Source organism: Tubulanus polymorphus, chromosome 8 (assembly GCF_964204645.1).
Source record: "Tubulanus polymorphus chromosome 8, tnTubPoly1.2, whole genome shotgun sequence".
In the NCBI taxonomy this organism is placed as follows: Eukaryota; Metazoa; Nemertea; class Palaeonemertea; order Tubulaniformes; family Tubulanidae; genus Tubulanus; species Tubulanus polymorphus.
The window spans coordinates 7,969,444-7,985,092 of record NC_134032.1 but is presented as its reverse complement, the minus strand read 5'-3'; the positions used below and the strand labels follow the sequence as shown (position 1 = coordinate 7,985,092).

The following is a 15,649-nucleotide window of genomic DNA, read 5'->3' as shown; positions in this document are numbered from 1 at the left end:
GACGATTCATGTAAATATTTTTTTCAATTTGGTTCCTTCCACTGTCAGCGCCTTGAATTATTATTACTTTTACAAGCTTATTTACAAACCACGCATGTTCCGTTTTTTTTCTGTGCACCTAAAAAAATATTATCGCCTGTTATGCCTTACAACACGGCTTTATATTTCGAAAGAAATGTCGGTTAGAATCTAGAAACAAAAACTTTATTAAATCCATTAGAACCGGTATAATAACACTAGGGATGTTAACTGATGATGAATGTAAATTTCTACATTGTTACATCGATGTAAAATTGTATTTTTTCTTGTGTTCTTTTTGGCTCTCTTTGGTCTAATCATTTTTATCATTACGGAGCAACGAAGGACACATTAAATTAATTTGAATTGTTTTTTACGAAACAGGCGTATTTGTTTGAAAATCGGATTGCAATCATCTTTGGTCATAAGCCGACGTCTTCGTTTAGGCGTAAACCTAAACGGTTTGCGTAAACCGACTATAAACCGTTCGCCGAGCGGTTTATTGCAACATCAAACCGACCTTTCCAACATGTGCCATTTCGTAATGACCGGCACAATAAAATCCATTAGCCAGTTGGTGAAAATTTTTTCTTGACAAAAATAGGGGGCCTGCGGGCCGCTTAGGTCTGCCTTTGCTCAGCCCTGAGATTTAGGAAGTTCTGCTGGAAAGAAACCGATTCAGAAAAGGCCGGGAGGTCTGACCACTCTGTGGATATAGATTCAACCATGTCGTCAGATATTTCTGGTCTGAGATCAGTCTTCAATTGGATGCTTAAAATGAATCTTTACAATTTAATTGTATATAGGGCTCTAACAAATGGTTGGTATATCTCTGTATCGAACGAAGTTGAATTAATTTCTTCCAATACCGGTAAAAATCAACAACATTATGAAGGCAGAGATACGTCGGACCCTCGACCAACTCTAAATCCGTCCCTGGAACCCTTTTGAAAGTTTAAGAAGTTGAAAACTCCATTCTGACCGCCCGTTTAGGCTTGACGACACCTATCACCTGGATGTTTATTTGTGATACCTATCACTATTTATAGTGATACCTCTTTCTCTCTTTGTATATAGATTCAACCATTTTGTGATTGAGAATTCATCTCCCAATAAGGAACAAGTAACTTGTTCCTTATTCAGATATTCGTCTTTGCTGGTTCAACTTCGTCACCGGTTCATCCGTTACTTATTGAGAATTCATCTCCCAATAAGCAAGGAACACGTAACAAGTTACTTGTTTCTTATTGGGAGATGAATTCTCAATAAGTTACGAAAATTGAACCGGTGAAGACGAAAATCTGAATAAGTTGTTTCTTATTCAGAATTGTTTTCTCTTTAAGTTTTCATCAATTTATATCAGTTTTTCGAAAAAAATATGTGAGTCGATCACACCATCTTCAAATCATATCAAATTACCTCTGGAGGTGATTATAGATGATTTATCGATTTGAATTTGATACCGTGTTAAATTAAAAAATTAGACCAAATCAAATTTGATCATGTCAGGATAAAAACGATTTTACTCAAAATCAAATTTAATTTGGTGATAAATTCGCCTTTGGTAAATCGATTTGATTTTGCCTCTTTAGATGACGCCTTTCGTGATTTGAACCTCAATGTAATAAATATTCAGAAAATGATACACTTTTTAAAAACCAGTACCCGGTTCCACGGTTAGAGTCAACTCTGAATTTAAAGCTGGTTCATTTTCAATGAGTTAACTCAAATCTTAACTCCACTGTGGAACTGGAACCCGCTAATTTACAAACCGTACCGTGCTGCCCTCTGTGGTTTCATGTGACAGCCAATTTCAATAAAGTTTTATTTGACAGGTACGCGTATGAGGCCTACGGGAAAATATGTAATCAAACATCATCAAACTGAGTGCAACCTTCAAAAGAGGTTAGATCGGTTATATCCTGGTAAGACCTAGCATTGAATTTAATCCATACAAACTGACATCGTGGAGAAAATGATAAATTTCAGGTTTGAACACGGGGTCCCGTCCTGTGTCGTAGTGTGTTGTCAGGTTGTGGTAGTAAAGTCAGGTAGTAGTTTCACCAAGAATCTTAGTGTCTGATGTACCACAGACAATAAGATGCGAACGACATTTTCTCAATACTCTTAAATCACTGTGACTTTAAACCACCATAAATCCAGTTTCACCAAACCGATTGTGAAAAATAAACTCTCTTTACTCTTTACAAACCTCAAACATTCACTGGTGGAGACAACCACTGCCAGTGCTGGGTGAAGTAGTAGTAGGCCTACTGAATTAGTTAGGCCCAAGTCCGATATACGTCGAAATAGTGCCCCTTGCGCAAAGTCAATTGCGTAAATCGTCTTTGTTTATGTCATATTAGCGTCGTCAGGTCGGCACTACACATATGCATTTACTGAAGGAAGGTAAACGCATAACTCAAAACACGAAACGCAGTCAGAAGTGAGAACAAAACATTATGGTGTTTGAACGAAATAAAAAACACACTTTATCAATTTGAAATAAGTAGGCTACGTCGGTTTAACACATATCCTCCAGTGTATTTCACTAATATAACATTGAACGAAAATAGCAATCAGCGGCTGGGTGTTACAATTTCAATACAACTCTAGATGGCCTATTCGTCAGCAATATCTTCTGAAAGCGTATGAAAGACGTCGGGACTTCCAAATCAGCATCTGTACATCTTAATACAGTGATAACGAGAAATTATGGTAGGCCTATTATTTCGGTAGTACACCAAACAATCTCAAGTTCCTAATACAGAAATAGTCAGAAATAAACTGTTGAACATACTTCATCATTTCACTGTCATTACTGCCCAATAGAAAGGCTATCTTGTCCTTATTACAGTTATGATTCTAATCAAATGTGGAAAATCTGGCAAGGTCAATGTATAATTTAGATTGCCTGATATTATACATTTGGCAATGAAGAAGGAAATAATCCTCATTTGCGACGGATATGCTCAAATCACATGTTTTGAGGAACGCATGGTCTAGCGTGACGGTCTGTTTCAATTCTAAGTTTATGGTAACTGACTCGTAGCTTGGTTAGTTTTCCGTACAGAGTAGAGGCATCAAAAAGAAGATAATTCTTTAAGCTGAAAGATTCTTTGAAAATTTTGTAAGTTCTAAGTTTAGAGCTTGTATCTTGCTAGCTTTTAGAGTAAGCATCTTCGAGTGCCTTTTTAACCCTGAAGCCTGCAGACCGTCCTTGCACGGGAATTAGTAGGCCTACCATGGTTTCCCCAGACACTAGCAAGATCAAGTTTACATAATAGTTTCTGCATGTAGGCATAGCCAGATACCTTAGGGGATAAATATTCAATGATCTCACGGATACTATATGCACTTCTTATTTAAGGTGATCCACCGAATACACTGTCTCAGTTTTCAAGCTGGATGCCGGCTTACAATTAGGCACATCAGCAGAAATTTGGTGAACAACTTGCTTAAGTGGAATCGGAACCAACGATCGTGAAACTTAACCACAGAAAGGTTACTACGTCAGACTATACTAAAAAAACTAAACTATAGCACAGGCAGGTTACTGAATACCTACTAACTATTTTAGTTTGTTAGTTTTACCTAATCGTTGGCACAGGGGCTTGTCACGATAGCTGGTGGTCCAAAATCAACAGATTTGAACTAGTATCCTAGGTACCCACACCACAGGGACCTGACGCAAAAAGTTTCGGTAAAAGTGCGATCCGCACCTACCGAAATGATGCACTCTATCTATTTGGGAGGTATCTTTCTAGACAGAAAATCCTCCGTGGAATCCAATTGCCCACTTTATTTTATGATTTGACTATCGGAAAGTTGTTTTATAGGCAATTCTTTGGCCTGAAATCCTTCTGTTTTTTAATTGGACGCCATTTTGAATCGGGTAATTCTACAATAACCAAGATAACTGGATTCCGCCTTCAGATGGACGAACGAATGGACGACGGACGAAAAGTGAATGCAATTGCCCTCACGGGACTATAGTCCCAAGTGCAGGATCCAGTTCCACAGTTCCGAGTTAATATTCAACTCAGAGTTAACTCTAAATCACAACTACGGAACCGGGTCCTGTGTTTTGTATCAATAATTCAGCAGCTTACTCTCCATCATCCCAGTCGTATTCGAGTGACTAAAAATATTAAAGCTAAGTGATCTAATCAACCTTGAAATGTTAAAAACTGCATATAACTTCAGTAAATCCGAATTACCTGCGCCGGTCTTAGATATATTTAATGGAAATTATTTTACTCTAAACACCACCCGTCAAAGAAACCAGCCCAGAATAGGCTTAGGCATAACATACACATAACACATAACACTAGTTTATACAATAGATCTTTACAAAAAATGTACCAATGATATGGCAAAACAGCACAGACTCCTTAAGAAGTTCTCCAAGCATTGAAACGCTGATAGATAAATTAGGGCCTAAGAATTGTTTTAAAGAATTACGATCTCGTATTGAAATTATTTTTATTGAATATTTTTTTGTGGAAATTACAATGTATACTATGTATTTTCTTTAAAATCCTACCCACTTCCTCGCACATGGCTTAGGGCTTCCCGCAAGATACCGATCAGATCCGTGAAAAAGGACTTGCGCGTAAAGTTGAATAGACTAAAAGACCCAGGTGATTATGATCTGTTGTTTTTCAAGTCATGGGTTTTTTATAGATAAAAGTTTGTCACTCTCTGATCACTTGACCTACGTCTAGCTAAAGTGAGTGTCACCGTCAGTCGTGATAAAATATTCCTGCGTGTTTGATCTAATCATGAACTCTCGTTCGGTTGGTATAGCTATGGTATATAGATTCTTGGCTTAATTTCTTTAAGTTTGGCTTCTGACAATAGGCCTATGGCAGAAAACCCCTAATTCAAAGCTTTATCATTGTTTCCAATTTTTTCATTTTTCTTGTTAGGTCTATAACTTAACTCATTTTTTTCAGTACTGATTGTTGTGACAATTTTAGTGCATGAAAATCGACATTGAGCTAGACCTGCAAAAATGAAGCTGTCTAAGACCTCAACATAATCGGAAAATGTCTTCATTAAAGAATGGTGGGTAAGCCTACAAGGAACTTATTACACTTTGTCATTTTAGATTTTTAACGGGTCCACTGCTGGCTCGATAATACGGTGCTACCCCCAAGTGCTGCTATGGATATATTCTTGCCACTGGGGCTGTTACATAGTCGGCCTTTGTTTAAAATTGACTAATGAGCGTTGAGAATGAAGCTGAGTTTGTTCACAATTTGCCAGCCAATCAGGATCTGTGTCATTCCCGTGTGCCGGAGTGAAAATATTTTGCTGTAAATAGGAAGAATCAGCTACGGGTACAGCTTAGAATCAGCTTAACGTCGGTAACGTTTACTTTCCGTTTCGTCTACGTATAAAACGGAAATTGATTGGCGTTATATATAGTTGTACATAAACGTTTGTCTAGTTAGAACAGAATAGTACAGAAAACTATATAGTACAATAAAGTACAGAAAACTTATTCCTTAATCGGTACAATTCGGTACAATACTAATTCAGCAGTTACCAAATAAGAATTAAGTTTAGTTGTGAAGGATAAAAATTTGCTTACAAAACCACTGAACGAATGGTTTAACGAGATAAACAGTACCGATTTAGGAGGAGTCTACTGTAATTGGGATATGAAAGTAATATGGATTCCTTATATTCAGGAATGACCGATCTGTAAGGAACCTGATACAGTCTCGCAGTTCTTTCATTGCGTATTATCAAAAATTCATGTATTTTTGGTATTATACTATAGGAAATAAACTAATTTACACTCGAAATTCATATAGGCTACGCGTAATCTCCAATTTTGGAAAGGAACTGGATCAAAAATTTGTCACCTGTGGTAGGCAGGGGTGGCGGTATTTAGGAGGGCAGTATATCGCTGGTTGACTATATCTATTTCATATTAATTTTCCAGAATTGGCTCTTACGATCTAATTTTAAAAACATCTTTTCAGATCCGGTTGAACGGGGTTACGCTATTCGCAACAGCAAAAACACAATCAATGGAACGGACGACAGAAATAAACAGGTGTCGAAGTCGGCGCCATATTTTAGCGATAACTACTACGGCTCGGTCGCACGGTCAATAAATGGACCACGCGATGACAACGAGGAATTCTCGAGTAAAAATCATCGCGCCGGTCGAACGTGCGTCATATTCAACGACTTTACCGAGTCTAACGATTACCAGACAATCGATAGCGGGTACCAGGACAACGATGCCGAGTTGTTGGGGGTTACCGCCGCCGGGTCGTCGGAGAATGTTGCCGGATCGTCGCGTGATACGGACGACGAATACAAACCGTTTTCGTTCAGGCGTCTGACTTCGACGCAACGCCGCGTCATGTTGAGTTTAGGCCTCAGCGACTTCATAAGTTACATCTGTTTGTCGGTGCTCGGACCGTTCTTTCCACGCGAGGTAATCGATGTTTTCGATATTAATTCGAAGCTCGTTTGGATTTTGAGAAATTAATGGGCTTTTTCTCTGTGCGACTGATGTAAGCGAGGATTCGGCTTGTGGCAAGTGAAGATCCTCCGCGTGTTACTAGTATCATTGATCCACCTGTGGCAAGTGAGGATCCACCTGTGGCAAGTGAGGATCCACCGGGTGTCATTGGTGCTCTGTAGGATATCAATTCACGAGTCTAGAATCCTGTTCAAATATTGAAAATGAACTGATTTCAACTAGCGCAAAAACCAACTGTCAAGTCACATCATTAATGTGATTGATTGGTTCGGGAAAGCCAATTTTAAGAATGCAGTTGATTTTCGATCTACAATGTTGATGTTTATTTTTCAGGCTAATGACAAAGGTTTAACGAACTCGATCACCGGCTGGATTTTCGGAGTCTTCGCTCTAGTGCAATGTCTAACCACCCCGTTGTTCGGAAAACTGGTAAGAATTTGAATCCAGTTTTGATTTAATGCCTGATTTCGTCGTCGGATCTATCCAAGGATTCGAAGGATTTTATTCTAGCTTGTACTTCAATTCGTGGTTTAACAATTTAGATACACTATACCGGATCGAGATTTCTCTATCAAGGCGGATTACTGTTAGGTGGAGTTTGCACGATTTGTTTCGGGTACGTTAAAAATTAAACCCTCTTATTCAAATCAATCCCCTTTCCAACTCTCTAGTTCCACGGCGCGGACTCAGATATGAGGAAGGCTAGGTTAAATTATGATTTGACTTCAGAATCAGACTCAGGGTTGGTGAACTGGACATTATTCGACCTTGGAGTAATCGCTCTGTCGGAAATATTACTTCCAAGCTGTATCATAATCACGACAACAAGGTTTTCCAGTTTGCCTTGATTTGAGTTTCTAGTCAAGAAAACATAGGAAAGGATTAAAATAACAATCTCCTATTGGTAAAATCGGATATTTATTGTATCCAGTTGGGATGGTTTCACATCAGTTTTTTGTATCTGGACTAAAAATCTTCCACCCTCGGGATACCACGAAAACCGATCCCCGATGTATACCGGTATTTTCTAAATTTGATTTACGAATGTGATTTTTTTTTTCAGATTTCTCGCCGATCTTCCCTCCGACGACGGAGGCGTTATATTCGCCGTGATGTGTTTTATCGTGCGTATATTTCTAGCGATCGGTTGCACGGCTCAAACAACAGCTAGCTTCGTATTGACGGCCAGTTTATATCCGGACAATATTTCGTTCGTTTTTGTAAGTACTTTTGTATATCTACGATGTTTTCATGCGTGATCGAGCTGATTCTTAGCTGATACCAAAACCGATCCCTCGTACGGAGCCATCATTTGATCGTTTTAAGCCCCAGCAGGCTAATGCAATCACTTTTGTCCGCAGATGGAATCCAGTTATTCAGGGAAGTTTTGAACTCGCTACAAGGGATTGATATTTTGTTGCTACGGGTATCTACCCTGGACACATCTTCAGCCCAAAAATTGGCTCGGCATGAATCAACATGGCTGACTGGTGGCCATTGAAGTTGTTTGTCTGTGAAGTTTTTCAGGGAATCTTTGAAGACGCTTCGATCAATTATCTTGATGTTTCACATCCCCCTTGGGTCCGTCGACATTAGAAAAACTAGGTCGATGGGACTGAAGATGTCCGTATTGTGACCTTTCTGTACCCAAAAGGTCAAGAATTCCAAGACCTGTAGCTTCCTAATGATTTATTTTTTCCTTGAAATTTGTGAGGGTATTCTTTGGGCAGGGATCTTTAGCATATCAGACGGGTTTTGCGATTAGTGAATAATCACGTAATTGGCAGCCATCTGAGTGTCATCAGTCCTCATTCGTGGTTTTATGAGGAAACAGTTTGTAGTTGATAGTCGTGATATTTTTGATCAACGATTCATATACAATTTGTCTATTTATATTGGTACCTATGCATATTTTGTATCCGCAATCGACTGCAAAGTTGTAGCTTATGACCTGTTCTATGAGTGTTGAGCATTTTAAACCACATTCCAAGTGGGCATTGTCTCCCTGGGACTCTAGTTGGAATTTCCATGATTTTGATATCACAGCGAGGGATTTCGTGGATGGAGTTCATCTTGAACCTAACAAATCGAGTTCAGAGACCACCTAACCATATTCATTCAATTTTCTGTCTGATGATATTTTTAGGGTATCACAGAAACATGTGTAGGTATAGGGCTGATGGTAGGACCTACCGTCGGTGGCCTATTTTACGGGGTATGTAAGTCGATTGCCAATTTTTGTGTTGACTCTTTTTAACTCATCAGATCTCTAGATTATAGAATTGAATTTTTCAGCTTGGTGGCTTTTATTTGCCATTCGCCGTTATCGGAGGATTCATGATTTTAGTCGTTATTTTGAATCATTTTCTAATTCCCGATTTTGTAGGTAAGATTCTTTTTACGATTCCTTGGAATATCCGCGGAATATCTTTCTCGAAATTTTTGTGTTAAACGAAATCGATTTCAAAATGAGAATTTGAATTACCATCCAGGTGCTGGTTTGATAGACCAGTTTTAACCTGAGAGCCAATCTAATGTCAATGTCACTGAAAATTTGACATTAATCTTCTCAGAAATTGCTTCTTTACGGATGTATTTTTCAAGAATATTTAACATGGAGGGTGCCCCCCCCCACGTGGCCTTTGTCGCAGCTGATTTTCAAGAATGCCTTTTCTTCTTTCGCTGGATCCGCCCCTGCTAGGCTCAGTTCCTTAAAGGTTGATGTTAACCCATGGCTAACTGACATATTAACAATTAAGTTTCATTTGGCACTATCTCAGTTATCATATGATTAACTGTTCCTTATTCTTAGTACAACTGATCCCTAACCAGTTCCGATTCGAACCGACGCACAGGTTTACGGTGGTAGTTAATCTCTTAACGACTAATACTTTGTAGAGGACCGCAATATGGTCAGTTTGCCGATGGTGAATCTGCTGAAAATCCCATCGATATTCGTAGTATTATTTTCGATAACTATAATCAGCGCCGTTTGGGCGATGTTGGACCCGATGCTCGAACCACACGTCAGATCGGTAAGTCTAAGCAATTATTTGAATTTGATCGTCTAGTTTATCGGAACTATCTAAATATTTATATAGCTATATCTTATTTTATTTTAGTTTAACCTCAGCGTCAGCGTAGTCGGGTTATTGTTTCTGTTGACATCGGCTAGTTACGCGATATCGTCGCCGTTATGGGGATGGCTCGCCGAGAAAACGGTAATCTACGAATCTCGAAAAAATTCAGCCCTTGGCTTCGTCTTCTCTTTTCTCCTGCTCCCACCTCTACATTCCCTTTTCCTTCACCCTTGCACACTCCCTATCCATTCTTGTTCACGATCCCCCTCTCACTTTCCCCCTTATCAGGATGAGTTGATCCGTTTTTATCAGCTCTTGTTGATACAAATTGTAACCACTGGGTATATATGTATGCACCTGATGTTTTGTCATTAGGTGGGAAATGGACATTTTCGTCCATTTTGAAGTACACGTACTGGGAGAAAATTAGCAAAATTTCAATGATTTTTTTTCCCATTCTACTAATTGTTGCTTGACCTTGTTTCTTGATAATGACATCACTGGGAAAGCCATTCAGTATCCAAGGTCAATGTTGGATACTGAAGGGCTATCCCAGTGATGTCATTATCAAGAACATACATATATAAAAGTATTATTTAGGAGTATTGACTGTACTGACATGTGCTAGTGAGTCATAGGGAAAACCCAATTACCATGTATCCGTATATCCCTATCAGGACAACCTGGATTAACACCACCTAAATACATATATCAATAAATTTATCTGAATTAGTTATAGTGCTACTTTAGCAGATCAAAACCTTTAAAATCCATCCTCAAGTAATTATAATCCACTTACCAAATCAAAGGAAACTTAGTTAGTCCACTTATTAGTGACTAATTTATTGGAATGAGTTTTAGTGTTTAATAAAGTTTAGCTAAAGTTAGTTAGCTAGTCAAAATTTAGTTAGTTCTAAGTTAGTTAGTCTAATTTATCAGAAGTCAGTATATGTGCTACTTTAGGGTTATCAGAAGTTAGTATATGTGCTACTTTAGGGTTAAAATTTACTTCGGGCGGGGGGGCAATTGTCCGGGGGAATTTTCCTAGAATCCAGTGAATCCAGTATATCATGTAAGTTGAACACGCTTAAATACTATGCAGTGCACCAAGATTTCGTGTTAGTTAATACGAGAACAAATCATGAACTCATTTTATCTTTATTCTCTTCTCTGTTTCCTCTCTCTTCCCGAACTCCCTCCTCTCTCCTCTTTCTCCCTTTCTTTGCTCTTGACATTAACTTATTAGTTAACGACTTGTATATATTATGATCTTATCTCATTATCTACAGAAAGACAGTAAAATCCTATTAACTGTCGGATTTTTCGCCACTGCCATCACGTTATCATTCCTGGGACCTGCTCCTGTCTTCAGTTTTATACAAACAGAGTAAGTTGTGTTTTCCGAACACTGCATTCCGAGCTAGACCGAATGATATAGACCGTCATAATATTTCTCTTAATATTCAATTGTTAATTATGTGGATTTCTTTTTCTTGTTTCAGTGAGTTATGGTTGATAATACTAACATTGGGGGTTCTGGGAGTAACCGCCGGTTTAGCTCTCGTCCCGTCGTTTGAAAGCATTCTTGACTCGGCTGAGTAAGTACGATAGAATATCTTCTCTCCCCTAGGTTCCCCTGGCCTGGTTTCAATCGGCTTTTAAACCCGTGGTGGTTGGTCTCGTATACCAGTTGAATTTATAAATTCTGGGCTGGTTTTAATTACCTTTTTTAACTTCAGCCCCTGTGGCCGATTTTAAATATCAGGTTGAACTATGACCCCTGGGACTAGTTTTATAGATTTGTTTTAGAGGTTTAACCCTTTTGCTGCGCATGACCTTGAAAAACTCATGCGAGTGGCACCTTGTGTGCGTATGACGTTTTCAAACGTCATGCACCTATTGATTTTGAGCTTGAATTCGCATGATGCAAATATTAAAGAAACACATGTGAGACAATTTTTGTATCAAATAAAATCAAAAATTCAAAATTTTTCTTGGAAAATGCAGTTTGCACTGGCAGTGCACGCAGCGAAAGGGTTGATCCTTTAACTTTGATTTTCATTTCCAGATTGGCTGGTTTCGAAGAAAATTTTGCAACTTATGCTAGTGTTGCATCTTTATGGGGTACAGTTTATGCTTTAGGGTGAGTGTACATTTATCCTTCATTTCCAGTATCACATGCAGTATGAGTGAGTACCAGTGTACATTAAGTTTGAATATTTTTCAGGGATTTTTTAGGCCCCGCACTCGGTGGAATATTACTGGACCACGTCGGATTTGATTGGGCGATGACCTATGCTGCCATTGCTTCTTTTGTTACGGTAAAAAAACTATTCTTGGTATAACTTATGGTTCTTTTACAGTGGAACCTCCTAATCATGAACTTCGGAGCACTAGAAAATCTGTTCACTTTCTAGGCGATAATTTGTCTCATCCAGTGAAATCAACTTCCAGGGTCTAATTGAAGCAAGATTGGGGTGTAGATGGATGGGCTTTACCATAAGGCTAAAAAGAAAATGATACCTTGTTTCTCCTAATTGGACGGTTAATTTTGAAAATTGTTTTTCAATTTTTTAGCCTACAATCTAGGCTAGCAAAATGTTGATAGATTTGCTGCATTAAGCAAGTCAGCCTTCACTTCTTTTCTCGGGACTTTGATAATGATATATATGATAGCATGATAATGCTATAACTGATAGATAGCTATATCTGGCTAGAAATTAATGGAATTTTCTAAAAATTTGAAAATTTTCTAAAAATCCTCCCGTGGTAGGGAGTCGAACCTGATTGCTTCGAGACTCGCCATGGTACAAAACCCTGTCACAAGCCCGTGTGGGCAGCTATGTACATGCACAGCTTAGATGATGTCATTATGAGCCAATCAGAAATTACGTTTTATTCTAGCCTGGCTTTTTCCAGTCTTAGTTTACCTCCCCTAATGCGTACGTAAGGCTAAACAAAAATGATACCTTGTTTCTCCGCAGCGGCCGGGTCATTTTTGTAAAATATGATAAAATTTATAAACAGTTCATTTCTATAGCGGCCGGGTCTGTTATGGTAAAATTGATCACGATTTTTAAAAAAGTAATGTATAGGGTAGATAGGCGGCTGGCCGGGTCAACATTTAAGCTCAGCAGAGCGGAGAAACAAGGTATCAATTTTTTTTAGCCTAATAAATGAATGATCCCGTAGCAGAATTTTGTGTCAGGCTCGGCTTAGCGATCTCATCAGGTTTGAATCCCTGCTGAAGGAGGATGTTATAACAACAATGCATTCGAAACTTTTGATTAAGGTCATTTAATTATATTTTCAGGGTGTTCTACTATTAGGATTGTACATTTACGAATATAAGTACGGTCGCATCGGTGCAGCTGTTAAACCTACGTCACCGTCAGTAGACAGACATAATCATGAGAGTGATCCTTTGTTATCGAAATGCTAAATACTCTGTGATATATTTGTGTATACATTATTATATATTTTCTTTATTATCAGAAAAAGTATTAGATATGTATTAAATCGTGAAATTGCTTTCCTCGGATACGGTTCATAAAATTTTTGCTGGTCAATGCTGATATCATTGCGCAGCCCGGAACCACCCCTTCAGACATTGCCATCGTTCGCTGTTGATTTTCTTCGATTTAAAATCCTGAACACGTGTGTGGTGTGGATGACCACTTTTTGACCAGAAACGTATTCCGATAATCTGTTGTTTGTACTGGCAGGGGCGGATTTAGACCGTGTCAACCGTGTCGCCCAACACGGTCGGAATTTTAAAGTGCCCTTTTTATTTTTCTCTCAGTATCAAAATTTGCCGTTGTTACCACCCGAGAAACACTAGATATTTTCCTAAATATATATCATCTATGTTTCTTGACTAAATTCCTTTCAGAGATGCTCAGAAAACTAAAATCAGAGTTAAATTTCAAAAATGGCTCTCGCATTTCATGCCCTCGGCGCTCAATTTTGCTGATGCGCCTTTCCGCCCTGAATTGGGAATAATATGCCATTTTTACTGGTCGACATGGTAACAACATGCCCCTGGATCCGCCGCTGACTGGTAGTTGTTGTCGGTTCGAGAAGCAACCTTTTGGTTCAAGTGTATTCTCGGTTTAATTTTCATTTCCGTTAAGTTTAATCATTATTTGTGCCGAAGCGGATAAAAGACCGATGCTGGAGAGCGTTCCCTGCGACAATGTATGCTCTCCAACGGTACATACATCTTAGAGAGCATACACCGTTGCGAGAATAGCTCAGCGATTTGTAACTGCATTTATGTACTTACAATAACCCTAAAGTCTATCCCAGTAGTTATGATTGCGGTGCATCAAAGAGTTGTTACACTAACATATCGGGATCCCTGTGGTTTCTATCACTCAGCCTTACGAGTAATTGAGGTCAAGCGACTACTGCATTCAAGAGTGAATAATATACCATCCTGGCCATTCATTAAAGGATATAAAATTCCAATTTTTATAATTTTACAAAATCCTTTCTTGAATTTTTTAGTTTCATTTTGGGAATAATCATGTCATGTGGCAAATTCAATCTGATTGATTGATTTTGTACATCTATAAACTCTTCAGAGTGTGAGCATATATAATCTGGAATCATCTCATGAGTCGAGTGCTGTTGTTTTGCTTGAAACACCGTCTAAATATAATCTTTCAACTTGGAAATTGGTTTTGACACTTCATAATGTAAACACCGACTTCAGCATCCAGCGAAAATATTCACTCTTGAATGCAACAAGACTTCAAAACTGAATTTTCATTGCTTATTACTTCATTTTCTTGGATTAAGTGTGGAAAAGTTTTGCTCTTTATTCACTCTTGCCTGTAACCATAGTAACAAGCAGCTGGGGTCCAGCGAGTCAGCGATGCTCATGGTGAGTTTGACCACTTAAACCTGTCAGTATCAATTAAATTGTTGTTGATACTGGCTCTTTGAGAGTGAAATGCCGCGGTCATAACCACTGGGATAGACTTTAGAACTCAAATCGAAAATTTGATTTGTTCTATGTAGTAGCAAATCAGCTTCTGATTCTGAAGTAGCAAGTCAGCTCCAATGTTAATGACAGCCAATTTGGATGGATGGCGTATGAGGGTGTAGACTGCTGATATCGGAAATACATACAAGTATTAATTGAAATCTTTCCTCCAAGGGGGGTAGCCCCTTACGAGGTCAAACGCCAGGCCTAGCTCAGGTTGGGTGAAATGAACATAAAGAAGTTTGCAACAGCGCAGTATAACAAGTGTTTAATGAATTCAAAATGAATTATTAATTTATTGCATTTAGGTGTCTATTAAGCTATAAGATAAGTAATGGGAACATATTTGTAAGGCCGTGAACCCCAGAGTCCTGGGTATATTGTATCTTATCTGCTACTACCTGTTTAATAGGTCAACTTTCTCACCTTTCACCATTCAGAATAATTGTTCAAAAATTTTCTATGCCCATTTTTTCAACACTCACATATATCTAGTCTAGACGATCACTTTTCGAGCGTGCTGATAAAATATCCGCGCGGGATTTGTAGTTCATTTTCGATGAAAAGATATCTCGGGTACTGAAGTACTGAACACATGAAGTGTGGACAATCTTTATTAGAAGAACGGTAAAAAGTATCAATGTCTGAATGGGTGCAGCGTAAACTAGGATCCCAGCTGCCGATTGATGAAACCTCCATAAAAATCTACATACTTTAATTAATTTTACGTAATATTTGATATAATTTAAAATCTACGAAAAATTTTTACAATTTATTTATCTATGTCTAATATTTGTACATTTTCTATCTCTATTATGTAAATTATGTATTTATTGATTTATGAAAGGGGAATGGGAAGGGGGTAAGTGTTAATTCTACTCGGTCTGTGATTTCTTTGTTTACATGTATGAATTATTTTTACTGCATGTATGTGGTAGGAATTATTGTAAAAGAAAATATAACTTTAAATGTCTTTTTTAGTTAAGTCTAATTCAATTTGTTTGTGATTTTTAGAGGAAAAATGTTGCGGCAGAAACCGAACACCCCATTTAT

The 15,649-nt window shown here is 38.3% G+C and overlaps 1 protein-coding gene across 5 annotated transcripts; it reads left to right on the top strand.

Moving 5' to 3' along the window:
• Positions 1–1,835: 1,835 nt before the first annotated feature.
• LOC141909788 (MFS-type transporter SLC18B1-like) lies at positions 1,836–15,581 on the top strand. Of its 5 annotated transcripts, none has more exons than XM_074800403.1 (17): positions 1,836–1,943; positions 3,389–3,522; positions 4,588–4,661; positions 4,977–5,088; positions 6,015–6,478; positions 6,860–6,955; positions 7,069–7,142; positions 7,590–7,746; positions 8,673–8,741; positions 8,822–8,912; positions 9,425–9,561; positions 9,649–9,747; positions 10,896–10,993; positions 11,109–11,204; positions 11,675–11,749; positions 11,834–11,927; positions 12,920–15,581. In XM_074800403.1, exons 4-17 carry the CDS (start codon positions 5,070–5,072, stop codon positions 13,046–13,048), a joined length of 1,698 nt encoding a protein of 565 aa, XP_074656504.1. In that variant the 5' UTR covers positions 1,836–1,943; positions 3,389–3,522; positions 4,588–4,661; positions 4,977–5,069; the 3' UTR covers positions 13,049–15,581. The 5 variants fall into 5 exon arrangements, with proteins under 5 accessions (XP_074656504.1, XP_074656509.1, XP_074656505.1 ...); XM_074800408.1 differs by having other exon boundaries at positions 4,977–5,092; XM_074800404.1 differs by lacking the exons at positions 3,389–3,522; positions 4,588–4,661 and having other exon boundaries at positions 1,854–1,943.
• Positions 15,582–15,649: the final 68 nt, after the last annotated feature.